The sequence below is a fragment of the Dicentrarchus labrax genome, unplaced genomic scaffold (assembly GCF_905237075.1).
Source record: "Dicentrarchus labrax unplaced genomic scaffold, dlabrax2021, whole genome shotgun sequence".
NCBI lineage: Eukaryota > Metazoa > Chordata > Actinopteri > Moronidae > Dicentrarchus > Dicentrarchus labrax.
The window spans coordinates 12,078,856-12,106,393 of record NW_026136702.1 but is presented as its reverse complement, the minus strand read 5'-3'; the positions used below and the strand labels follow the sequence as shown (position 1 = coordinate 12,106,393).

General features: G+C 40.3%; 3 protein-coding genes across 8 annotated transcripts in view; 1 reads left to right on the top strand and 2 right to left on the bottom strand.

Annotated features, from left to right (window-relative positions):
- The window catches only part of dlg5a (discs, large homolog 5a (Drosophila)), a 37,312-nt gene extending 26,658 nt beyond the window's left edge, over positions 1-10,654 (bottom strand). For all 4 annotated transcript variants that reach the window (XM_051379643.1, XM_051379633.1, XM_051379662.1 and 1 more), the window contains exon 1: positions 9,909-10,654. In XM_051379643.1, the coding sequence (XP_051235603.1) occupies positions 9,909-10,212 (304 nt within the window). In that variant the 5' untranslated portion in view covers positions 10,213-10,654. The remainder of the gene's footprint in view (positions 1-9,908) is intronic.
- Positions 10,655-13,806: 3,152 nt separating this feature from the next.
- Positions 13,807-24,789, bottom strand: anxa11a (annexin A11a). Of its 2 annotated transcripts, none has more exons than XM_051425879.1 (15): positions 24,621-24,789; positions 20,912-21,181; positions 19,962-20,044; positions 18,869-19,273; positions 18,600-18,687; positions 18,207-18,301; positions 17,751-17,864; positions 17,397-17,487; positions 16,660-16,739; positions 16,507-16,563; positions 16,298-16,391; positions 16,110-16,205; positions 14,826-14,884; positions 14,605-14,727; positions 13,807-14,468 (listed from the first exon to the last, which is right to left on the bottom strand). In XM_051425879.1, the coding sequence occupies exons 2-15, from the start codon at positions 21,177-21,179 to the stop codon at positions 14,409-14,411; spliced, it is 1,713 nt and encodes a 570-aa protein (XP_051281839.1). In that variant the 5' UTR covers positions 21,180-21,181; positions 24,621-24,789; the 3' UTR covers positions 13,807-14,408. The 2 variants fall into 2 exon arrangements, with proteins under 2 accessions (XP_051281839.1, XP_051281848.1); XM_051425888.1 differs by having other exon boundaries at positions 18,869-19,129; positions 24,621-24,788.
- A 1,320-nt stretch (positions 24,790-26,109) lies between these two features.
- The window catches only part of zcchc24 (zinc finger, CCHC domain containing 24), a 34,052-nt gene continuing 32,623 nt past the window's right edge, over positions 26,110-27,538 (top strand). The window contains exon 1 of one of the 2 annotated variants that reach the window (XM_051422492.1): positions 26,110-26,622. In XM_051422492.1, the coding sequence (XP_051278452.1) occupies positions 26,383-26,622 (240 nt within the window). In that variant the 5' untranslated portion in view covers positions 26,110-26,382. The remainder of the gene's footprint in view (positions 26,623-27,538) is intronic. The other variant, XM_051422503.1, reaches the window with a different exon arrangement.

Genomic DNA, 27,538 nt, shown 5'->3' with positions numbered 1-27,538 from the left:
AACCATCAGCACAGCGATATCTCAATTATCACTATAAACATCAGAAAGATTAGTTATTAAAACTATAGAGCTCATATTGAAACAGACTTTACTAAGTGCTTTACAATTCAGTAAAGAGTCAAATGAAAAAATCATTAACAGGGAAATGATCGTGTAAAATTGAGGAAAAAAATTAATCATTCTGTAACATCTGACAAAACGCTGTGCAGACTGTAAAACGATATACAGTCAGTGAAATTGGGAGAAATTCTAAATAAACAATGTTTTATTATGAAGTTACATCTCTCGTCTTATACTACATGTTCACCATCCTTTCAACCACAGCTATCTCTTGAAAAGCATGTGTACCTGGTCTAAAATATGCATGAGGTACGCAACATTGTCACTGCACATTCTTGTTTTATACCAGTTTGTGTGGGAAATGCTGTGTGCGTTGTTTTTGTGTGTACACAACCTTCATACATCTGGCCCAAGTCTTCCTGTGTAACTGGGTTTAAGAGAGCAGGGGAATGGTAGGCAGGCGATAGATAGATGCCTGCTTACCATTCACGTTCTAGATCTCCATCTCTGTCCTTGCCTCCCCACTGGGTTTAGCTACAACTCTGGCTCCAGCCCTTAATGTGTGACAAGGCCAAGCCTAATTAACTATGAGCTCTGTGTGACTGAACCACTCCATCTTAGGCCCTGCAGACAGAGAAGAGGAGAAGGGGGCAAGAGGGGAAACAAGGGGAAGGCATGGAGCAGAGGAGGACAGATGAAAGGAGATAGACTAACTAAGTGGCAAAAGAGATAAGGAGGGAGAGTGTTTGGGAGACAAAGAGGGAGAGAGGTATGGGGAGAGACTGTGGGGGGGGGGAAGAGAGAACGAGGAGCGGGGCGGAAAGGCTTTTAATCTGTTCTGACGTTCCCTGATGCTCAACACTTTTACTCTGCGAAGTGCTCGGAGCACACAGCTTTGATTTCATATTGTTCCATCAGACATGATGAGAACCACTCCGGGGCTGCACAGCATTAGTCGTCTACAATCAACACATCTATGCAAAACGCTCATGCACATTTCCATGGCTGCATTTGAAAAGCAACAACTGACTCCTTAAACCCAGTATGTGACTGACAAGGCGTCGTAAGTAAAAGACGTGAGCCACTGAGAGGTATTATGCCGACTCAGTCGAAGGATTATGGCTTTTTAAAATACTGTAAAGCTCTGTGCCAGAAAAAAAAAAAGCTGTAGAATGTAGCTTCTTGAATGTTGTATTTTTTTTTTTATATCTGAAAACCAAAACACTCAAATAAATTAAAATCCCAGTAATCTCTACCACTGAGGACAGGAGCAAATGAACAGGCAGCTATAACTCATACAAACGAGGCAGTTCTGGGACAATCCTCAGTATCTCACAGTCTGATTTGGCTGCAAGGGCAAATGTGTGCACCAACATTCCCATATTTAGATCAATGGCATGGGCTGATTAGTTAACCCCGTAAGCACACTAACAAATACAGCATGGATTGCATGTCAGATACAAGTCCGCTATCTGCTGGTCGATGGGTCAGTGCCATTAGCCTTTTCCAAAAGGCTTTTAATCATCAATAGCAATTAGCACAAGCCATAGTCAGTGAGGCTGATCATTTGTAAACAGGTTCTCTACATCAATAAAGCAGGCATCTATTAGGGTAGTATAGATGTGATGATCCACAGTGGGAGAATTAACTTGTCTCTGCCAAAACTACAGCCAGACGAGACAGATCAGACCTGTACCCAACAGTCACATTAAATTCCAACATATAATGGCAGATTTCTTCAATAGCCATTAGATGTGGCAATATGGAGCAAGCATCTGCTACAAACGTCCATCAGGGGACGCACTCTAAGGTGAGAAATATTCCAGTGGAGGACCACAGACGACAGTAACATAGGCCTGTCACTGTGACCTAAATAGGTCAGGGTAGTGCTCGCCCTACCTAAGGGGTTCCACTTCCCCCCACACTTCTTTTATCCACTCTCCCCCTCTGCTTTCCCTCCCAATCAAGCGATGTGCTCAGCAACCAACCAACAGTTGCTTCAGACAACCAGATTATGTTCTCCAGCACATAAAGCAAGATGACACACGTTGCCATGGTGAAACTGGATGAGAGGAATAGTAAATTCTGCAGCGTGGTGAAAAAGAAGAGCATGAGAGTTGGGAGGCTGGTGGAGCAGAGCCTTATCAAAGAAAGAGGCAAAGTCTGGCTTCCACCGTCGGGTGAGGCTAAATTATTCATCAGATCTGGAAAATTCTCTTTTCTGACAATGAGAGTGTCTCCCAAAACATAAAACACGTATGATTATCATTGTGATTTGGGCTCTGCTTCCGCTTCAAACTTTCCTTTTATCAGAACGTGCTGACAAGCCTTGAAAGTATGGATTCCACACAGCCGAGGCGTCTGTTCTCTTCCCATGAAAACGAAAGACACAATTTTCAGGGCCACTTGTTAAAAGAGCAGCATTATTAGCATTCCAAAAATAATACTGTGTGCTATTCTTTATTAACCGCTGTCAGCTCTTCTCACTGTCAGTGAGCATCGGTGATTAAAAAAAATTAATAAATAAAAAAAAGTCACGCACCGATAGGCGAGCAGAGACTAAATAGTCTTTGTGGTCTTTCTCCTTTTGTGTCCTCAGCTCCACTGCCATTAAAAACTACAGAAGCGCAAATAATAGCAACACTAATAATATGGTTGAAAACTACCCAGTCATTTTACAGTGTGCTTAAGTTAGGCTGAAGGATGTGTCAGCATGAAGCCAGAGAGCAGAAAGCATCTCTTTTACCCTGTCATCCCAGACCTCTGAATCTTGGCTGTGGTTCTGCTCATAATACGGAGAATGTAGTTTGAGTTAGAGATGACACATCCCACCTACTCTGTCTCAATAATAGTTGCAATACCTGAACTCTGGATATTCAGATACTAGAGAGCTCAGAGTGGACAGAATGTCGTGCAACACAGGACCACAGCTGGCATTGAACCGTTGTGATCAAAGTAGCCTATATGGTATGTTTCTTTTTTCCCCCAACTGCAGAGGAGGAAAGCATACTCTCCTACTTTAATTAAGTCAAAGTTGCAACAACACAGTCTAAAAATACTCAATTACAAGTCAAATTCCTGCATGGAAAAGTAAAAACAGATGTAATGGCAACATAATGTACTTGATGCACCAAAAGTAAAAGAACTTATTATGCAGGTTGCTGTCAGAGTTATATTATTATATTATTGGATTACAATTAATGATGCATTCACATGTAAACGGTACTTCAGTGTTATATCTTGTCAAGGTGGAGCTGATTTTAAGTGCTTTATATGTGTCAGGTAGTTTAATCTATAATAATGCATCATTTCTATAAACTCAAATGTTTTGTATGTAAAATTATATTAAAAAAAAATTCTAAATAAGTGCAGTGCAGTAAAGTACAATATTTGCCTGAGTAGACGTGTAGCATAGCAACTTTACTTAACTTCTCCACTTCACTGTGCAGAGTAGACATTCATACACCAATATTCTTTTAAGGCTTATGCAAATTTTACAACGGTGACCAAGAAACAGTGTTCAAAGTGGATTGCCCTTGTGCAGCTGAATCAGGTCAGTATCGCTGCCATTGCAATCCTGTCGGAGTGTCCTTATTTTAGGGGAAGCTCAGCAAGGGACCATGGGCATTGAAAGAAAGATTTGAACTTCCTATCACACCCTATTCTCCCCTACGCCTCATTAAAAACCACAAGATATAAGATTTTAAATTGTGGTTACTGCATCTGCAGATCTGCGAAGAAACACAATATAAATCCCCTTGTTCAATTCCTCCCCTGCACTCTGGGACTTCCAGTAAGCCATGTAGTGGGCCCAACTTCTGGGGAGGCAATGACACCACAGGCCAAGAGTCTGGGCTATGTGCCAGTGAAGCCTTGCTGGCAGGGTAAAGGATTGATCATCTGATTTAAGGAGTCTACACTAAGCATAAACATGAAGACATCTAACATGATGACTCCATGAGTCCTGATTACTCCACTGCACGCACATTGCCTGACTCACAGCTCCATGTTCATCCAGGCCTATGGTCAAACCCACCCACCCTTTTCACTCATAGGTCCCAGTCTGCCCCATGGCATGTCTCAAAATAAGACATGTTGCACTGCTGAGCATTTTCCTCAGATCCTCTTCAGATGTAAGCTTAGCCTATAGTCATTTTGTATCTGTGTAAATACTCTGGGTCATGGAGTGAAAAACAAGGAGATGCGTAGAAGAAGACCTAAAAGGGTAGCCTTTAGCCCAGCAGACCTGCCAGAACTGCTGAGCAGCACCAAAGTCCAAAAAAACCCCTGAGTGCAATTGAGCCCAGACGATTATCAGCAAGCCATAATGGGCTCTCTCTCTGCAAAGAGCCCTAGCTCAGCATAAATGAGATATTATTTCTTTTTGAACAGCTTGCCTGTGCCAAGGGTTGGGTCAAAAACAAAAAAGGTGAAAGATGTCTGCAACATGTCCTCCAAATGCTCTGGTACTACTGTACTGTAGCTTGTAGGCCAGAACACTGCCAAAAAGCCTGTCTGTGTGGAATAAACCCACAGCTGGAATTTGGGCAATCTTTGTGACATTCCTTTCATGTTTAATCACAGAGAAGACTTGTTGATTCAGAAAGCATTTCCATAGTGTGGTGAGATAATTCAGTGATTAAACTGCACTGTAATTTTATTTATTTTTATTTATTTTTTCACCAAGAGAAAGAACTCTAGTGTAGAAGAAAATCGCACATAATCATTAGTCGGATCTAACACTGTGGACATGACAGGTAGGCCTTCTCTACAGTATTTAACAATAATGAGCTACATAAAATGTGTTGCACTACAGTCCCATAAAGCCCACTGCATAAAGCACATAATACTAAAGCTTGGTGACACTGATGATAGCTCTCCCATGCATGTAAATAATTGTACATTATTTAATGAAGTATGTGCACCATCAGAAAGACTCTCTTGGTATTAATGCAGTGGTCATACTTCTGACAAGTAAATCATCCCGATCCTCCAAAACAACCTAGCAGGAAAAAAAACTATCAAAGATTCTAGTCTGTCTCATTACGGATTTGGCTTCGATTCATGTAATTAATATAAAAAATATATGCACTAATCATACTTCAGGGAATTCTGGTAAAAAACAATATAAAAATATCCTTGCTTTTTGTTAAAAAGGTGTATACCATGTAACCAAATTGGTTAACATGAATCTTCTATGTGACCGTTGTCACATACAATACACAATAATCAAGACTTGTTCACTGGGAATTACAGGCCAAACTTGACTGGCGTCAGGTGTCAGAGATTGGAGGACAAATGACTGCAGGTGTAGGCTGGAGAGATGAAGAAGAGGTAGAGAATGAAACAGATGGAGAGCCAAGGAGAGAAGCTGTTTATTTCTTGACTTCATAGCACTGGTAAACATTTAGATGCTGGCATTTCCCTCTACCTTGTGGGGTAATTAGGAAGTGGAGGAACATGTGTAAAATGGTAATGAAGTCCTGTTCCACAGTACAGCCTCCTGGCTGTGGTTCACACATTTGGGGTGTAGATAAACCTGCCATCAGATATTAATGCTTAAGTGAAAAAATATACAAGTTTTACACTAAAAAGATGCTAAGTTGGAGAAAAACAGAATTAAAACGGGAACAATAACACCAATGACCTAGTGAAAGCACAGCAGTCAACCACTCATTAGCCTGCATCTCAGATGAATTTATTGAACATTACTGATGACAACTTACTAAGGAAACTAAGGAAATTATTTCATCAGTTAATATAGATTGGGTTACAATGATTTGACAGATAATTTAGTCTATGAAATGATATGGCGGCATCTTCTCGTTTATAGTATATTCAACTTCCAATCATATCCAAAAGAGAAACGCAGCAAATTTTCACCTTTAATCCTGTGACTATTTTTCAAAATTAGAATGGGGTTTACTACCAACCGTTATTTAAATAAATGAATTAAGAGCTGTACAGTTTCCAAGAATGTGCAAACTATTGTTCAGGAATTGTGCAAGTTAGCAGTGTGACATACAAGGATATTGCAATGTGCGAGATAAAAACCAAGGGAAGTGCATTAATGTAACGTATATTTTCAAGGTGGGAGGTATTGCTTGATGAATACTTTAAATTATTGTTGCTGATGAATTTTAATGTTGATGTCAAGTGCTAATTGACTAATCGTTCCAGCTCTAAACACAACAGCACACCACTGGCTTCCTTAAATCACAGTGCAGAGATAACGTGGCCCATTTCTACTGAAGTCTGCATTGCTGGTTGTACGGAGACACTGCAATGTAATTAAACTCACACAGACAAGTTATATAAAATGTTTTAACCTAAGCAGAGACATCAGTTAACAGCGGATGAATTGATGGCTTCCCCTACAAGCCGAGAACACCGCAAGAAGGGAATGAAGTCAGACCGAGGTACGAAGAGTGGTGAGGGGAAAGAGAGTGGGGTGATGAGGTGAGACAGACACTGACAGAGAGAGAGAGAGAGAGAGAGAGAGAGAGAGAGAGAACAAAAGTGAAGCCAGGTCCAGCCCATGGGAGATATTTAAGAGCAGCAGACATGACAAGAGCGTCATGGTCATAACTCATTCTGTCTGTCCACTGTGGTTTATGGAGTGGGACAGAAACTGGTTGACAGAGGAGAGCAACCCCCCTTTAACAACACACACACACACACACACACACACACACACAGGCCTATGTTCTAGGCTGCTGTACACAGAGCAAGCTGCTGACTGGGCACTTTGGGCCTGCTCAACTTCTCAACAAAAGGCCTGTTGTCTCCCTCTCTCTTGCTCCCCTCTTTCTATCACCCTCCTCTGTCTCTTCGGCGTGTCCCTCTATTTAAGTGTGTGGAGGAATGAAACCACTCAGCGGGCGAAAGAAATATAATGAGTCAGAGAAAAGAGAAAGAAAAGAAAGTCAAAAGGGATGGACGGCGAGTGAAAAGGAAAAACAAAAGCACAGGAACAAGAAACCAACAGACAGCGAAGAAGAAGATTGTGGACGTTGCATCCTGTCAGGGAGAATTGTGTTGCCCTCCTCTCAGAGTGAGTTTAAATCACTGTAACAGTCCATTGAATCTGAAAAGAGCGAAGGGGGATGTGCAGGTACCATCTCTTCTACTGCTCTATTCCTTCAGGTAGAATACTGTCCATGTAGCGTATGTAGGTGATGAGCGCCCAACCCGAGGCATGTAATCAGCTTGATTGCAGCCACTTGGATTTATGAAATTTATTCAATTCAGTTTGAAAATGCAGAAATGTGCTCTCGCTCTGCAACAAAACTCCAGTCATACTCCGTACTCTGACTGAATGTTGTCTTCTGCAGTTTAAATGAGAGAGAATGAAAGAATTTATTTTGAAACAGTGAGCCACAGTCCCCAAGCATACTGATGCACAAAACAGGCTAAATAATGAATGAATTATTTGTATGTTCTCTACAGCAAGTGTGTTGGAGTTTGCCAGCAAAACACTAATAATTTAATAATTTAATAATAAAAGAGCCTGAGTATTTGTGCGTGCATCTGTATCATTTTCCTTTGGGGTACGGATGTTTCTTTGGAGTTTGGATGATTTCACAAGAGTGCGTGTATGGAGCCTCAGCTGGCAAAGGATCCACATCTGAGAACAAGAGCAGGCAGGCAGCATGAGAGGAGGATGACTTGAGAGCAGGTTGCTATCAGCAAGACTCATCACACACTCATATTCCCTCTCTTCACACACACTCTGCGTTGTTCACAGACACACCAGGACTCTGAAGATTTCATCCCTATGTGCTGTTTCTACCAGCCTCTTTTGCCTGGAGGTGCTCTGTGAGTGGCTTGTCTTCGGTCTCTCCCAAGTGTGGTTAAAACGTAGTAATCGCATCAGCCGAATCACTACACTAAAGATAATAAAAAGCGCATTTAAAAAAAACACTTGAGTCAAAACATAGGGAGCCAAGACCGTAGCAGCTAATACAGAGAACTGTGGAGGCACGATAAAGTGTTGTCTCACAGACAGAGAGTTTACACCAGAGAGAAGAGAGCAAGGCCTAATCCTCTGTTGAATAACCACAGGCTGACTAGCCAGACTCACAACTGGTACTCACTCTCTCCCAGTACAGAGCATGTCAACTCTGAGGCACTAGTGCTATAGTCTATAAAAAGGTGTGTGAAGAAAAGCCCAAATCCACATTGTCAAGTCCAGCCAGAGTCAAGGGGACCAACAGAGGGACCAATTTTGCAGCTGCTGCTGCTGCTCACAGGTAAACAACTGTCAATGTGCCTCAGAGTATTTCAGCTTGAGTGTTATTCCGCAGGTAGCAACACTTAGTACAAGGAAGTAATGAAGCTTAAGAAAGCATTGGTGATCCAGTCAGCAGAGCAGCAAGATACCAACTCAGCATTACCTGCTAAGGTCTGCTTCCTAGAAGTAGACAGACACGCTACAACTTGGCAGCTGTAAACTATGGATGACATTTTTAAATTAAAAAAGCACATAGCCAGGCACCCTGGGAGCTTACATGGTAGAGCTTTGCCACGTACCAAGGATCAGTCCCAGGTACAAGCCTGGCCCTTTGCTGCACGTCATGCCCTCTCTCTCCCCTGCCTTTCTTATCTTCCTCTACTGTCACTGTCAATAAAGCAAAATGCCCAAAAAAAGGACACAGACATGCGTGTTTGAAATAAATCTTCAGCTATGTCGAAATGATTTGCAGGATAGCCCACGTGGTTGTTTTACATATGGAATATGTCAAGGAGAAGCATTGCTCTGCATCTCCTCCCCACTTTTGGATCTCAAGGCTCATCCTGCATTCAGGCCCCGAGGGCATGACGCTGGTTGTGAGTAAGCCACTGGCTTCAGTCATTCAGACAAAGCAAAACAGGCAAAACTAGACAAGGCTTTTACACTTGGTTGCCCTTTGTCTCTGCAACAACAACCCAAACTGCTGAAGTGGAGGCAGTTGCTGCGAGGACACAAGTCCAAAAACGTCCCCAGAAAAAAGTAGCATTAACGCACTGTTTGAGATAAATCTGGTTGCATCTGTTATGGTTCGGATACCAATGTGGTTGTCTCCCCCACATGGGAAGGTAGACTGATCTACACATTGCTTTAGGTCTGTAGGCATGCATGGGTGGGTGCACACACCAATGTACAGGTTGATATGCATCAACATGTCAGTTGCACTCCTGTCGTCATGGAAACAAATCAGGCTACCTAATGTACCATAACCATATCATGCCACTAACAACAAATTTGAGGTGGTATAGGATATCAGTGAATTAATCTTGGGTTTGTTTGGTTTTTTAATGCCCAAACATCCCAGGGTACCTTTAGCAGAAATCATCACACATACACCATACCTGACCTAACCAACTCTTCACCGTGGCTGTGTAATCCATGTATTTGCAGTGACTGGGAAAGAGCCTGTTAGGGCAGGATGGCTGAGAGTAAAGACAGAAGAGTCCTCAGCTGAATTAATCACAAGCTGTGCATTAGATCTGCAGGCCACAGTTAATATTCCGTTTAAGGATACAGGCTGGTGCATTGTGTTTTGTACATTAAACAGACTCAATGAGTGCAGATAACAAATGTGCAGCCACGTTGAAAGGAACGCCGTTGCAATGCCCCTTGCAACCTTCACACGAACCCTTTATTTTCCTACCATTTTATACAGATTTTGGTAATAATGACACTCCAATCTCCAAGTATTGCTGTTGTGTGGCTATCCACAGACGGACTTCTTACGCCAGACCACCCAGACTGCACTAGCAGCCCGGGTCATGCATCGGCTGGTCGACTCATTTCCAGATTCAAGTGAATGCCTGTTTATGTGGTAGTAAAGTGCTGCAGCTCTTACCGGTGGAGTGGTCCACAGGTCCTCCGCCGTTGTTGCTGAACAGGGCAGCGTACAGGTCAGGGTATGCCTTCTCCAGGGCCACACACAGGTCGAGGAAATGGTCGCTCTCCTTGTTCATCAGCATCTTCAAAAGGTGATCTACTTTCTCGGCGCTGGACGAACAGTTCTGGTCCAGCTCGAACCTATCGAGTTGGCTCAAGGTACCAGAAACTATCAGCAGCTCGATCACCCGGTCCGCATCTGTTATGGACTCCAACAAGTTCTGGTGGCACTGGTCTAGCAACTCTTTGTGCTTTGGCTCCATTGCTATCTGCTGTAGTTCCGTAGCTTCCCAGCTAACCCAGACGGCCAAGTGGATGTAATATCCTCACCGATCAAAAGTACCGAGCGACTATCGAACTTAACTTACCGCGGCTTGCAGAAGTTAGCCGGAGCCACCACGGCATTAGCTTGCACGCGAGATCAATTTTTATAGCATATTGAAAAAGGCACAAGAAGCCATATTTGTTGCCCAAGGCTGTTGACTGCACTAAACAGCGATACATTTTTCCATCTTACTCGTGTGTGGCAGTTCCGGTTGTTTTTTGCTTCCCCGTAGAGTACGCTTTAGCCGAACACATTGTCCTCCTCTTATGTATCATTCAATGCGCCCTTTGACGACTCAACTGCTGGGGAAACTCACGTAACTCCGCCGCTGATCCTCAGTTACACTGTATCCTCCGCCATGTCTGAGCAACTCAGCAGCTGCTGCCCGCTGTCAATCAACGTTCCGTTCAATGACCGTATAAGGGAAAATAGGGCGGGGTTTTATAAAAACACACCTATTTCTTCAATGGGCGTACACATCACCCTGTAGTACGTCGAAAATCCCAGGCGGAAAAAATGAGAATGGAGACTATTTGCATGAAAATCTGGTAATGTATTAAAAAACATCGACGTGGTGGTTAAAGGTGGGTAAACAATGACCCCATCCTTACAGTAAAGCAACCAATCTATAGCAACAATGTTGTCTGCAGTCAGATTCCTTGTGTGTGTTCACATCCTTTACCAATAAAGCTACAGTATTCTGATACAGATAGTTTACAGATATACATTTTACATACAAAATACATGAAGAGTTTTTAAATTATAATGATTAGACAGATTAAATTACCTCGCCATATGTAAAATATATTTTTTTAAATAGCTAGATTACGACCGAGTACGACTGTCCAATGTTAATTACAGACCAATGCAACATTAATATTAAGCCAGTAAGATAATAGACTCACAGGAGCCATTTTCTTCATTATTTAACTTTGTATACTTTATGTCCATTTAACATGTTCAATGCAGTACTTACACTTGTAATGGAGTATTTTTATATTACAGTATTAGTACTTCCACCACTAATTATCTGTGGTTATCTTTGTTTAAACCACATCAGTGTGATGCAATTCACTTTATCACCACAGTGAATTAGATTAATATATGTCATACAAAATTCTCATCACATAAAATCAGCAGAACCCTAATCAATGATCATCCTCACTGAGTACATGAAGAGTTTTATTTAGGTAAAATGCTAAAGCAGTGTTAAAAATATAAGGATTGTATTCAGTCCTTGCATAATATTGTTGGTGTAGCGACAGGCTTATGCTCTAGGTTGCTACTGTTCCTATATCCAAGCAGCACAACATTCTGTATCTGTGTGTTGGATGAGATAGAAGAGGGCAGTCAGCCATACGTGAACATATAAGCAACACGTTGTGTATTTGAGTAGGATTTGTGAAATCCAATATGATGATGATGGATGCACTCTGCTTTCAGTCTACAGCTGAATAAAGATTGTTGGCACAGGGGCAAGTGTCTGCAGGCATACCTCTCAAACCGTGACCTTATTCATGCATGCACTGAATCTCATTGTGACATCTACAACTCTCTCCCTCTCTCTCTCTCTCCCCCTCTCTCTGTGTCCCTGCCATGCTGGCTCCATAGCTTGTGCAACCATGTGCTCTCCCCTGAAAAATTAATTACAATTCATTCATATCAAAGGGAAGCAGGTCCCCACTGCTGACACAGATTGGACGGCTGTGTCTGTACCCTACTTCCGAGGACACACATTTGAATAGAGAAGACAGCCTGACGCTTTTTATCTTGGGGGTATGAACGAGTTTATTATTTAGACAACAGGGGTGGTGTTTCTAGCTGTCTGATAATTTACTGAAATATTATTAAACATATTTGTTTATCAGACAGTCCGGATCATGGAAAATAATAGCATTATCTTTTATTGAAGAGACTGTCAGTAAGCACATCCATCATTTATCCTGGGCCAAATAGTCTGAAACAGAACATTTTATTTTATGGATCTTTATTATGGCCTGTCTGAGTAGAGATCTAGCTAATGGAAGGTTGTCTGGGATGGCAAAACAATGACTTTATTATTCGCTCATTTTTTACAATTTGTTTTTTACTGCATACATAATTCATACTCAACAATGGTACGTCTATTTTATCTCCATTCCTAAAGGAAAAAGCATTAGAAAATAATAGAGTTCCCAACGTTTTGAAGGGACAATTAAAAAAGGAGTCATTGACAACATGTTAGAAGAGACTAAGTTTGTTGCTCATCATCATAATAATACTTCTTAAGACATTTTAATTGAAAGCCATCAGTTCCAAACAATACATCAGACCTTAAAGCACCATGAGAGGATTTCCAAATAATTAGGAGTTATAATAGACATTAAATTAGGCAATTCCTGGTTTTTAATTAACAGTGAATTACACAGCCTTCAGCTGGATGCCTACAACAGATGGGAGGTTTCTGATCATGATGATATCAAAACTACATTGTTGGCAGAGACATGCTGAAACACTTTGAAATTACCTTATAAAACTCACATAACAATGTTTAAATTATCTTGTCAAAACTGATCTAATCGCATTTCATCTTCATTAAAATGGTAGTTATAGTAATCTAAACCTCTATCTAAAAGCCCTCAAGCCTTTTCTGCCATATCTGGTCAGTTTTAAAATTATGTGATAAAAAATGAATCTTCCAGCATGGCTGTTACCCAAGGGTTCACCCTGACAGCACTGCAGACATGCTAGACTTGCTTAAAGTGGCCAAGGCAGCTTTATGGATGCCATCAATTCCCCTCCTCACATATTGATCGTAGTGCAGTTAACTCACACACACTACTATAGCCAGCCAAACGCAGAGCCACGTCCCTACAGTCAAGTGTGTTCAACAGCATTTTAAGCGAAGCCAACAGGATTTAATAAGGCATGGAGAGCTCCGTGTGCAGCCACGCACGCTGGCCTTAACCCCTTAAGGATAGAGAAATTATGTTTCTGTATTGATTGAGTAAAATGTTGTTTACCAACTGGGTTTTGGCATTGACTGTGGGACTTTCAACATATTCAGTGTAAGAATGAAGATACTTGTTTATTATGTCGTCAACGAATTTAAACTGAATTGTGAACATGGATATAGATCTAATGGCATTATATAATGATTCATATTCTTCACAGAGAATTTGTAAGGAGATCTGCTTGTTGAAATTCAGCTGTAGGGGCGGAAGACTTCACTGCCCTCTACAGGCAAACTGAGTTTACTTCCAAGTGCTAACAATATCAGTGCAGTCATGAGAAGGTCATGACTGTTTTGGATATTATAATTGGTTAGTTAGCCATCTGATGAACAATTGTATTGCACCTAGGGATCTATTTGCTTGTGAACCAGTGAAGGGATATGAGACATAGAATTTTAGAGGGGCATCTGTATCTAAGTAAGGCCTGTGTTCATATGTTCTTTGTTATATGTTTCACACAGTTTAAATGTATTTTGTAAGTATGAACTTCGACAACTTCCAGTGTCAGTTCTCAGTAATTATTTTCTGAGACACAGAAATAAAATCCACCAACAATTTATGAAATGTGATGTTTGAGTTTTACATGCTTTTACATGACAGGTATACGATACACAAATGCATCTGCCGCAGACACAGTACAACTACAATAAAGAAAAAGTACTTAAGTGTAGACAAACTATAGAATAGATTATAAAATTGCAAACATTAACTGACAACTTTGGTACTTAGCTGCAATGTACTCTATGTCCCATGCTATATTCAGCATTGTTGAACATTAGGAGATTAGCTGACAAACGGGCCAGATATCATTGATATCTGATTATTTTGGCACAATTGAAATAAAATATCTTAAAAATATACAGCTCTACAAATTCATATGTAATATTTTGCAAATTGATTGTATGGCCTTTATATTCAACTCAAATATCCAGCAAAGATATGACAAGTGAAAAATATAAAACTTTTTGCGCATAGTGCATGTAGAAAAGAAACAATATGTAGCAATATCATCTTAAAAGTAAAGTAAACATTTTAAGAGAACTGGCATGGCATGCAGGTTTGTGTATAGTGCATATAGATATGGCAGAAAACTTATTTTTATAGAAAGTGTTTCTATAATATAGTAGACTCTATTTCCTTTTCAGTCACTACCCCCACAGAACTTCAGTAGGAGCTTCTTGTAGTCTCCTGATGTGTCTCCCTGTCAATAAAACAAAAGCATAAGCAATTCAGTTAGACCTTTGTCTCACAAAATCACGTGTACTCGTTGGTTTTAAATCATCCATCCAGCTCGAGGGTTGTTTATTTGAAATACAATATATGACGAAGATACTTACAGAGATGTCTGTGTACAGCGACTTGCCATAGTTTTTGACATACTCCTGGCGAATATCCAGCATGTCAACCTCAGAACGGGAGACCATGATCCGGATCAGGGTTTTATCTTTGGTCCCAGCTCCCTGAACACATGCACACACAGGATGATAAATTAAACATGATGCTTCACTTAATAGTAACATATAGAAAATGACTACCCAAGCAAGACAGGGTGTCTCACCTTCATGGCCTTGTAAAGTCTCTCAGCAAAGTAGGCAGGTGTGTTCTTAATACACTTCACTGAAATAGAGAAAATACATATTACCAAAACAAGCCCAATTAATTTATACTTAGTTTTTTTCTTTTTCATAGAAACAACACACACACATTCTAATATTTATCACGGCAAGGTGAGGTCAACTTTACTTGTGTGCCATCTGAAAAGTGAACTATGAAAAACCGAGTTATGTGTACACCAACAGAATACAACAGAATGGCAACAAGCAAATTTAAAGCTGCATGAATCAACTGAATATATATTCAATAAAATTACTTGTAATGACAAACCCATCTGCAGCTCTACTGAGCTTTGAAGCCTGTTTGAGGTCAGATTTACCATGTGGTTAGGTTTACCCATTTTCATCAACACAACAACCACATTACCAGAAGCAGGTAAACCCATTGCACACTGTCTATCTAGCACCAAATGGCTGACACTGAAACTTCAGTAACTGATGGAAAAAGTAAAACATCCAGCAGCTAATGACCCAGATATTTGTTCACAAAAACAGAGCTATAAGGAGAGTGAATATCACAGTTACAGTCATCGGGTGGGGAGGGAAACATGACCCTGATAGGGTGATCATGTTGCTGTGCCCTGAAGTGTAGATGTGCAAGCAACTGTTTGCTTATATGTGAGCCATAATATCTTCATAAAGGTGATATTAAGTCAGGGATGTATTTGTTACCTTGTTTCTAGGATGTTCTTCGCCTTACTAGCCAAATATTGATTAATACAGCTTTAAAGCAAGTTATATTTTGTAAAAATGTAAAATTTGAAATCAGAAACATTGCCCAGAAGAGTGAAATGAAACAGAGAATCTAAAACGATGGCATACATCCAACACTGCAGTGCACACGACCTCACAATGAAAACATATAGACCGGATGTGCAAAAACCATGGAAAGAGTCAAATAAAATGAAAACAAATCTAAAAACAAGTTACTGTACCATAACCCTGAGAAATGTTGGCAAAAAAGGAAAAAAACAAAGATTATGCATATAACAGCACCCTCTTCCTCCAATACTACATTTACTTACACAAGTGTTTTAAGATAACTGTAATACAGTTACATAATGAGCACGGAAAATGTTAATGGTTAAATGTTACGTCAAACATGTACTGCAGACAAGCCTCTACACACGTCATTAACAACTCACTGTATGTGGATCAGATTCTGACTTACATAATACATGGGTGTGGCCCCTCTAAAAATAGACTTGAATAGGTGTGCGTGTTCTTACCCACTGCCAGCATGCCGCTCTCAAGGTCTCCGGACATCTCCCTGCCGATGCTCTTCTCAATATCTCTGCCACACATCTGTTGGTACTGAAGAAACACTACACAAAGACACATATAGACGTCACACACTATCAGTATCATTCTCAATTATCCTCAGATATGTTTTAAAACGGATCTTCATAAAAAATACCTGCTCTGAGATGGGGTTTGCTCCTGGCACACAAAATGGCATTAAATTTGGACTCATCTGTTCCCAGCTTGTTTTCTCCAGCAGCATATAGGGACTGTAATGAGAACAGCAATGTGTACAAATCAACATGTCTTTGCAATCAATAGGTCATGAACTACGAAGCTGATGATAAATGCATGATCATCGAACATGAAGGAACCAGTCTTTACCTGAGCATCTTGTTTAGCCAGAGAGATGTCAACAGCTTCTCGTTCGTCACGATTACCCTGCAAAACACAGACCAGAACATTACTAATTAAATACGAAAGTAATTGCTAAGAGACGTCAGGTATACAGGTCATTCATTTGTGTTATATCTGTACCTGGGCGAGAGAGATCAGGAGCCTGCGGAAGTGGCCTGAGGTATCCCCACTAATGGCATCCTCCAGTGACTTCTTGTATTCTGAAGTGGCAAAAAATGATTGGTACAAACAATCAAACAAATAAAAACAGAGCACACACAAACATACAGGTTTGTGCAATAGTGACTTTTGAAGGCTGGTGATAAATATTACTTGACCCAAATTTGTGATAATCTCAATATATTGTTTTTACAATTAGAATCTTTAAATGTGTAACATTATGCAACTTCATTCAAATCATGAAGCACTGAAATTCTTCACTGAAGACTGATATACAAGCAGCTTTTTTAGGGAAAAACTGTATGTAGGGTGACCACGACCCAACTCCCAAGGAAACTAGCATACTTTTACTACATGAGCATGAAAGGATAAAAATAGCAAACAATCTGAAAGACTAAATAGATATGTCATAAAACTGAAGAATCAATGAAAATGTATAATGCTTGCTGTATTTGCAGTGATTGATTTCAGTTTCTTATTATTGACTAATAAGGCAAGTTCTACATGATTTTATGTGCAATAGATTTCTAGCCATAACATCTGAATTTACACACTTTATGGTGGCACCCAAATCTATATACACTGAGCTTATCCACTAATGTAATAAACTCTTTCCACACCGTGTTGTGATGCTGTGTGATAAAGAGAAGAGAAGGGAACAGTAGGGGAAAGCAGTGCATTAGCCTGAGGCATCTCACCTTGTTTGTAAATCCGGTTTATCTCCTTGATTTCAGCGTTGGAGCGGGAAGACAGGATCTCTATCAGACAAGCTTCATCAGTTCCGGCTCCCTGTTAGGAAGACAGAACAATGACAATCTGACAACCTCATCCTCTGGCCTTGTAGCAGCCAAAATTCTTCCTGTTTATTTTTGTTTAGTGAGTCAAACCTACAACTAATGCAATTATTTGTAACATTATATAATAATAATGTTGATAGTAAGCAAATGTGTTTACAATGCTAAACCACATAATAACCTGGATGATAAGTCGTTCTATGTTGACAAAAAGATAGTAAATACAGATAAAATGATAATGTGTTCCTGACGATTTACCTTTATGGCACTGTTGAGCTCATAGGCATCAAACTCAGCTGGGGACTTCAAAGTGGCCATGACCAGCTTCCTAAAGTCTCCAGACAGTTCTGAATGCAGATCCTTAATCAGATCCTGAAAATGGAAACATGCTTGAAATAACTCAAAACCATCATTAACTGCTGCTGCTGCAAACAACTTTCTGCAAGAAGCTCTGTGGCCTAGCTATAATGAGCTCTGAGGACATCCAATCCCCTCTCCATTTTACTGCCAGCACTAGCACCTGTTCTGTGCTTGTCACCATTATGCACGGCTAGATAATTCACACTCAGCCACGTATGAGTCTATATTGAGAAATGGTGTTTGTTTTGTAAACAATATATATTTTAAAAGTATATACTATCCTCATGGAAAATGGCATCAGGTATCACATTAACAACATACAACAAACTTAACAAGCATGAACAGGACTGTTACCTTTCCATAGGCGGTTTTGTAGGTCCGGAGCAAAGGCACACGCTGCTTGTTGGAGCGACTCCCCAGTAAGTCGATAATGGCTTGCTCATCAGTTCCTGCACAGACAAGCTCACAATGTCAAATCAGACAGAAAAACATGTCCAATTTATTCCCAATTCAAAGCAGTTCTTTTATGCTTACAAATGACAAGTATCTGTATCTGATTCAATTTTAAAACCTGTCAAACTGCTTCTCCACTATTATTTTCCTTTCACAGATAAGTCATAAGTTGGCTATAAATATAGTCTTTTAACTGTGCTCATACAAAACTAACAATACTATGACCCTTACAAACAATTTTTCAACTTAGCAATAATAGCATACCCTGACTAAGATCTCTGTCCATATACTCACCAAAGCCCTTCATGGCCTTCCTCAGGACCTCCACATCCTTGAGTGGGTCAGCTCCAGGAAAGTCTCTGATTGTTCCCCTGAATCCTCTCTGAGACAACAATACAGCAATTTATGTAATTTTTCAACAAAATTCATTCAGCAGTTCATTCTGCTTTAGACACTACACTGTAAATGTATATCGGTGTGTGTATTTAACACATAACGGCAGAAGCCTAATATTTCAGATTTTTTTAACCAATAGTCTCAAGAAAAGTGTTATATTATATTACGTTGACAGGTGGAGCCACTGGCATGACTCCTCCTCCTCCTCCTCCTCCATAGGCTGGCATGGGTGCTGGTGCTCCTCCATAACCAGCCACTGGTTGGTTGGGTGCTGGTGCTCCTCCATAACCAGCCATGGGTTGGTTGGGTGCTGGTGCTCCTCCATAACCAGCCATGGGTGGATTGGGTGATGGTGCACGGGGGTATCCAGGCATTGGCTGGCCAGGCTGACCAGGGTAGCCCATCCCTGGGCCTTGGTTTTGTCCTGGCTGTGGGTACAGGCCATATGACTGTTGGTTAGGGATGGCACCATACCCACCTGGCTGGGGGGCAGGTGGGTACCCCCCAAGGGCTTGAGCATACATGGTTGGGTTTGGGATAAAACCCCCCATGACTGCAGAGATCTGACTGGCCTGTGATTTAAAAAGATTGGCATCTCATAATATGTGCACAGAGACTTGAAGATTATTTTATGCAAAGCACAGGTAGCTGGTCACACCTTTTTTGGATTTGATTAGCATTGGTTCATGCTATATACTTTTTCCTCCCTATATACAAATATACAATTTAGTTTTATTTATGTTCATTTATTTATTATGAATCAATGTTTAACTAATTTCCAAGTGAATGTCCCTTATTCTGGATCTAACTTCAGAGGAGAAACTAACTTCTGAAGTTCTTCCAGTTACATGACTTGCAAGTATCCAAACAAAGTGTGGCCAGTGTGAAAAGATGGAAATCTGAAAACAAAAATGAAAATACAATATAGACAAAGAGAATGAATCACAAAAGTAAAAAGGGGTAAAAAGTTGCATTCGATGATAGGTTTAAGATGCATAGATAAGAATGAAGGAAGGAAGTTTTTCTCATGCAAGAGGCCTAGAAAGAGAAACGGACAAAGAAAATGGCAATGTTGAGGATTTTAAGATGCAGACTTTGGAAAAGTCTTACCGTGAAACGAAACGATGTGATATTCCATGAATGGCTGTGTAATTTATTCTAACTGGAATATTCAATTCAATAATCTTATGATGTTGGATTACACATATATTAAGAACTTTCTGTGTGCAGGTGGAGGGGATTTTTTTAGGCCAAACTTACCATGCCAGCGTTGTATCCAGGGTTGGATAAGCTGTCAAGACCAATGGAAGGATATCCACCAGTAGGGCCACCTCCCCAGCTGCCTGTAACCGACAACAAAGACAATGCTGTTCAGGAAAATTGAAGATGTATTGTGCGACTAAATGCCTGAAAGAATTGAAAACATTAGTCTGAGCCTCCTTACTGGAACTTCCTTTTTCCTCACTTTCCAACTGGTTAACGGGTAGGTGAAAGAGTGCTGGACAGAGAATGTGACTACTGTGTGAAAGATGGACTGTGGGACTTGTTTCTCTTAGCAACAGCAGAGGTTTGTTTGTTTTTGGGGGAAAAAAATTCCACTCTGTTAACTATAAGTCCCATGATCCACATTGCCTACAAACATGACATAACTGACTCACCCTTTCTAAAATAGGCACCAGAATACCCTGACTTTAAAACATGGATCTATATCAATTTATTTCTCTTCATGTATTTAATGTATCTGCCCTTTTGCGGCTTTAAAGGGCTAGTTCGACATTTTGGGAAATACAGTTATTCACTTTACCATTGAGAGTTTGGTGAGAAGATTGATATCACTCTCATGTCTGTATAGTAAATATGAAACTACAACCAGCAGCTTTGTTGGCTTAGCATTAAGACTGAAAACGGAAACACAGCTGGGCTGGCTCTGTCCACAAGTAACAAAATGTGACTACCAGCTAATTGACATGTTAAATTCTGTTTAATCAATACCAAAAAAACTGTAAGTGTGACAGTGATGGAAGTCACTGTACCCAGCCAAGAAATAGATCAGCACATAACCCCCTTAAAACAACAACATTTAGTGACAACGTTAGTGAGCTGCACAGGTGCTGGTAGGCTGAAGTCATCTAACTCTTCGCAAGTAAGCAAATAAGTACATTCCTCAAAATGTCGTACTATTCCTTTAACAGTGTGGTGCGATGGCTTACCTTGTGGTGGTGCCTGTGGGTAGCCTCCACCCTGTGGTGGATAGCCTCCTGCCTGTGGAGGATAGCCACCAGCCTGTGGAGGATAGCCACCAGCCTGTGGAGGATAGCCACCAGATTGAGGAGGGTAGCCGCTTGGCTGTGGCGGGTAGCCTCCTGCCTGGGGAGGGTAAGCACCAGGCTGAGGTGGGTAAGCACCAGGTTGTGGAGGGTAAGCACCAGGTTGTGGAGGGTATCCGCCTCCCTGAGGGGGGTATCCAGGGTAGCTCATGGCTTTAAACATAAAACAGGACTGTCAATCAAAGAGCTGCCAAATGGGAACTATTGCTAATATATCATCTTGTGCACCCACCTACATAAAATGTACTTTACTTTGTGAAAAGACAAGGAAAGAGCACTACCTGTTAACGGCACTGTTTATTATAATGAATGAACTGACAAAGGAACAAGGAAGTTGAAAACACAACCAGCTGTAAACGTTCCCCTGCTCATATTTACCACTGGGCAAAATTCTTCACTGACTAAGACATAAACAATCTGACTTTTCTAGAACTGGTGCATTTTATGATGTATTTCTTATTACAATAAATATATAGTTAGTTGTTATATTGAGCATAGACTAGCCTGCCTTGTCACTAGTCTGCCAGTTCCTTGATTAGTATAGTGCTTTATATGCACCTAAAGGCAACTTCAGGCCTATGAAATTGATTCTCCCGCTATCAGTTATTTTCCTAATGTGAGTTGAGTGTTTAATCTATCCTCCACAGCCTTTGCTTTTGAATGTAGCAATGCAACTGTCACTGCAATTTGATGAAGAGCAAACCCTTCCTTCCAGGGCTGTTGGGTCATAGGGATTTTAGCTGGGTGGTGGGATGGTGAGGAAACTTTAATTTTGGTTAAGCTTTGTATGAAATGCCTATGTTCCACAAGGCCTTCTTGTTCCATGGTACAACTGACTTCACTGCTTTGCATTTTATGGACAGAGGAGAAAAAAAGGACATTGCTATGTTTGAATAAGTACACAGGGCAGGGAAGTTTCCCTATAAAGCAATAGACTTTTTCACAGCAGCCATTTATACATGAAATAGTACAATAAACACAGGTATCCCCAATAATACAGATGAGTCTGTTTGACTTTTGGAACAGAAGCTTAATTAGTATCACTAGTAACATCTGTGTCCACCTTTCTACGTCATGTCAAAATGGCTACTGTGAAAAAGTCTATTACTTCACAGGGTCTATTTATATTTTAAGATATTTTCAGGTTTTTGTAGACAAAAGTTATCCATAGTCACATTTACTCAGGGTCTACGTGTAAATACATGTAACCTCTTACACTTCCTCCTCATCCCCTGCTGCCTTTGCGGTAGCAGCTCCAAAGCTTTGAAATAAGCTTCCACTTTCATTAAAACGCTCTCTTGTCAACTTTAAGACAAAACTCAAGACGTAAATGTTTTCAATGGCTTTTGATTGCTTTTAATGGGTTTTAGTTTTTTATTTTATATTGTCTTGTTCTGTCTCTGTTTTTTACAGATGTGCCATGCAGTTTCATTTGTACAGCACTTTGCTTGTGCACCCACCTAGATTAAATGTACTTTACTTGGTGAAGGACAAGCGCTACCTGTTAATGGCACTGTTAATTATACTGAATGAACTGACGTAGGAACAAGGAAGTTGAAAACACAACCAGCTGTAAACGTTCCCCTCCTTATATTTCCCACTGGGCAAAATTCTTCACTGACTAAGACATAAACAATCTTCCTTATCCAGAACTGGTGCATTTTGTAATGTATGCATTGTATGATGTATTTCATCTGCGGCTCAGAGGCAGAGCGGGTCGTCCACTAATCGGAAGGTTGTTGGTTCGATCCCTGGCTCCTCCCGCCACATGTCGAAGTGTCCTCGAGCAAGATACTGAACCCCAAATTGCTCCTGAGGCTGTGCATTGGTGTGTGAATGTGTATGAATGAGTTAGTTTCTGTTCAATGGGCTTTAGTTCACTCGCTTAGTGAATGTGTGTGAAAGGGCGAATGTGGCATGTAGTGTAAAAGCGCTTTGAGTGGTCGGAAGACTAGAAATGCGCTATACAAGTACAGTTCCATTTACCGTTACAATAAATATGTAGCTGTAGTTGTCATATCGAGCATACACTAGCCTGCCTTGTCACTAGAACCTGCCAGTTCCTTGATTAGTATATAGATGACTCTATTTACCTTTTAAACAGAAACTTACATCATGTCAAAATGGCTACTGTCAAAAAGTCTACTGTTTCACAGGGTCGCTTCCCTGTGTAAGGTTTATTTATATTCTAAGCTACTTTCAGGTTTTGTAGACAAAAGTTATCCGTAGTCACATTTACTCAGGGTCTAAGTGTAAATACATGTAACCTCTCACACTTCCTCCTCATCCCCTGCTGCCTTTGCAGTAGCAGCTCCAAAGCTTTGAAATAAGCTTCCACTTTTATTAAAACGCTGTCCCTCCCTCGTTGATTTTAAGACAAAACTCAAGACGTACATGTTTTCTGTGGCTTTTGATTGTTCTTAGTGGGTTTTAGTTTTTAATTCCTTTTCGTTCTTACCTGTCTTGTTCTGTCAGTGTTTACTGATGTGCCATGCACTTTAATTTGTACAGCACTTTGCTGTCAACTCTGGTTGTTTTAAATGTGCTATATGAATAAACTTGATTTAATTTGCTTTGCTTATGTCAAGTGCCCATTCAACAACCCTTAAAACACGGTCATTTAGTCAGAACAAATGTGGTTTGTCTGTTTCAGGGTCACATGGTTCAGGTTCAAACGCTTTCACACTTCAAACGGTGAGAAAACTGTGACCTGACATACCCTCAATACACAGCTGCAAACTTTAACACCTTTGCACATCCACATTTGCTTGGGAACTGAAGTTCTAATAGAGAAATTTATCTTTTCAGGGTGAAAAAATCTTAAAAATATATATATATGTCTATATATATAGATATATATATATATAGACAAAGTCACCATTACGAGATAATTATAACCTCCCATGGTGATACAAGACAGTCACGGTTACTGTAGCTAAGCTAGCTAATCCATTTTGTTTTAAGACGACTTTAGCTAGGGTTAGGTGTGTCAGTTCACTCACTTTAAATCTCAAGGAAGATTGCTAGTTCGGCCGAACACAAGACATTACTAGTTAATTAATACACATTCACGAGTGAGCACTGAAAGTCTAACACTATGCAAAAATTAAAAAAAAGATTAGCGTTATGCCAGTCAATAGAGAACAGACATTTAGCTTAAAACATGAACCAATGTTTCGTTTTTGAACGGCGGCTAGCTATGTTATTACAACTCTGCTTCAGGCCTGTACACGTATCCTATCGAAACATAGCTAACCCAATTAACATAATGGTCTGTCCAGCCGTGAGCCCAGCTCTATGCCCCTAGCTAGCTGGATAACAACAAATAAACAAACACAATTACAGAAACAAGATGAAGCTACGACAACACAGACGAGCATTTTTTATATTTTTTTAGCCTTAAATGGTTGAGCTAAAGGTACATCTGCATTAACGTTGGCTGGCTAACGACAGCGTCGAGAAGGATCTTAAGACCATAAAAAACGACTCCAAACATAGTTACCAATTGTCCAAATATAACTTACACCGTGTTCCTAACACATCAGTCATTATACCAGCCTGTTTGAGTTAGTTGTTAGATTTTAGTACTTACTTTATTCTGCTTGCAAAGTCTCTTCCTGGAAAACGTATTTCTGTGACCACCAGTCGCAGTATTGACTGTATTTAACTAACTTAAGTGGTGTGGGTGGGACTCATACTTTCCATCTGAGGGAACCCACCCATCAGTGACTGACAGCAGTCCTCTTGTCACGTGACAGCCAACAGTGACAACAAACAAAACACGTTTCACTATAAAATAAATACTGTGCATACTTTAACTTACATCCGTGACATTATGGAAAGTGTGACACACCGACCTCACCTTTCACGATTGACAGGTATGCTGTCATATCTACATCTAATCTAGTCTAAAAAGTCTAAAACTAAAAAGTTAAACCACCTATTATTGTGTTTACTGACAGACAGACACATTTTTTTAAATGAATTCTTAATACTGTGATGAGATTATAAAGTATATGTGATGAGTTATATATACACAAATCAGCATATATATTAATATATATTATATACTGTTTAATTTTATAGCAACATTCAAAGATACGGAAGTATAATTAGAATTGGGGTCTGTAAATTAAATCATTCTTTGACACTAGAATAAACTGTGTGTGTATAAACCTTCCTCAAAGTACTGTATGACTGGTTTATATGGGTGGGTGTGATGTGGCCATAGTGACCAACAGGGAGGTGGTATTTTTACATTCCTCCACGTCACTAATCCTACCTTTGCAAGAATTGATTATGTTACACAACTATACTGTGTGTGTGTGTGTGTGTGTGTGTGTGTGTGTGTGTGTGTAAGAAGGGCATTGGCCACAAGAGGGAGCTCTTTTTAAAGCTTTCTCCATATCATACTATGTCCTGCCAGACACCTTTAGGTTGCCTTGGTGGATTTGACTTGCTCAGTAGTCTTCCTACTGAGGGAGGCCTGGGTTGGTGTTGAGGTGCTTATTTTATTGATTGATTAACTGATTTGATCGGTTGATCCAGCTTTTTTTCTTGTTGCACACATCCAGATATACTTTTCAGATGGCTGAATGGCATTAATGAACATAATTTGGCAAGTATGCGTGTGACACTGTTGACTTAATGATCAGATGGGCCTGTACTACATTAACACAAGTCACAGGGACACTCCAAAGATTAGATTAGATCAGTTAAGTGCAACTCACCTCTGTCCGTGAATAAACAAAACACCTATCTACATACACACACACACACCACTTTTTTTTAAACACATATAGACATATAAAATATATATATATAATACCATGACAGAAGTTATAATATAAGTAAATAATAAATATAATTAGATGACTCAGACATAGTGTGGTTTAATTCAGTGTCTGATGTGGCTGAATATTTATAAACCTTCCTGTAAAGCAGGGCCGTTGGGTTGGAGAGAATAGGCAGATGAACCATTTGTCTTATCCAGTAGTTCATGAATATTCATACAAAGCGGACGCTGATTGGTCCGCGTCCTCTGTGACGCAGCGCCGTCCTCATTACATATTCAAAGAGCCTCTCTCTGCCCCGCTGCAATAAAGGCAGATAGCGGACCATGGGGAGCAGGGGAAAACTTTTTATACTGACATGTTAGCGCAATGACTTTTGAGTAACATCTAACTGGGACGAGGTTCCCGGCGTGAGGAGGACAGGGCCCCCTTTTACGGGAAGAAAAAAGGAGCACTTGCCATCTGCCGGGGTTACGGGAACGAAAAGCAAGACGGCAAAAGAGTTGAGACCAGTCCAAGAATCAGCGGTGGAAAATCCAGTTTAGCCATTTGAATTGAAAGATGAGCTTGTTGTCTGCCATAGACACGAGTGCCTCCGTGTACCAGCCTGCGCAACTTCTCAACTGGGTCTATCTCTCCTTACAAGACCCCCACCAGACCAGCGCTTTTGACGCGTTCAGACCCGAACCCAACTCTTCCCACCCGGATCTCAATTTCAGCAAGACTCCCGCAGCGGCGGACTTGAGCTCTTCCCTGAACTCCAACTATCTCAACAACTTCTTTCAGCTGCAGCGGAATGAGGTGAAAGATGGCATGCCGCATACATTTCTGGGGGTTATTACACACTTTGGTTTTATTTACTGGGATACAGTTAAGATACCGAGTTGGTTGATCTGTTGCATGTCTGCACCAAATGTTACAGCATAGTACAGCATGAGCTATTCTGGTAGGATAACCGCCATGGTCTTTCTAATGTGGACAATAAGTTCAAATAGTCTTATTAAATCAACAATGTTTGAATATAGACGAAAAACACTTATTCTAAACAATACATCAGAACATGTAATAGGTCAAGTATTTTCACACTTTATATAACACATATACAGGCTGCTATAAATATGACAATACTGTAAGCCTAGAGAAACACTGTAGGAATATCATGATTATACAGGAGGTCAGTACATTAACAGTAGTGTCACTATAAACTCACTTATGAGAGACTGCAGGAATGTTATTGGATTGTTTGGGGAAAGCTTATTTAAGCTTAATTAGTCAAGTAAAATCTTGCAAGGTGATTAAACAGTGAAATATCACAACAAGGTTTCTATGTATAAACAATTCAAATCCTTTTTCTTGTATAATGTCATTAAGTAATTCAGCATTCTGCATACTGATGAGTTATGGTTCAAATTAAAGGTGAAACTGTTAAGCAAAAATATGTTTTAATCAGACATGTCTCTGATCAGAGAGGTAAAGAGGGACAGATGGAAATAGATTCCTCTTAACGCCTCTTTCTGGAGAGAGCAGGCCACTGCAGCCCCTTGCTGAGGTCTGCTGTCTCTCTGACTTCTTCAAATAGACCTGGTTGTGCAAACAAAATCAATCCTTGTTTACATATTATCTATTTTTGTAGCTCAGTTTAATTTTAGGGACAAACATGCTGATAATGTATGCAGGGTGCAAACCTGATACTGCAGCACATACAGTGAAAAAAGGA

Bases quoted from the DNA above. Each gene is read 5' to 3' on its own strand.
- anxa11a (XM_051425879.1), bottom strand. From the start codon at position 21,179: ATGAGCTACCCTGGATACCCCCCTCAGGGAGGCGGATACCCTCCACAA. The intron at 18,688-18,868 runs GTAATATAATAT...TTGTTGTCTCAG, and splicing joins CAGTGGCTCCACCTGTCAAC to AGAGGATTCAGGGGAACAAT. The intron at 14,469-14,604 runs GTAAGTATCTTC...TTTTATTGACAG, and splicing joins CGCTGTACACAGACATCTCT to GGAGACACATCAGGAGACTA.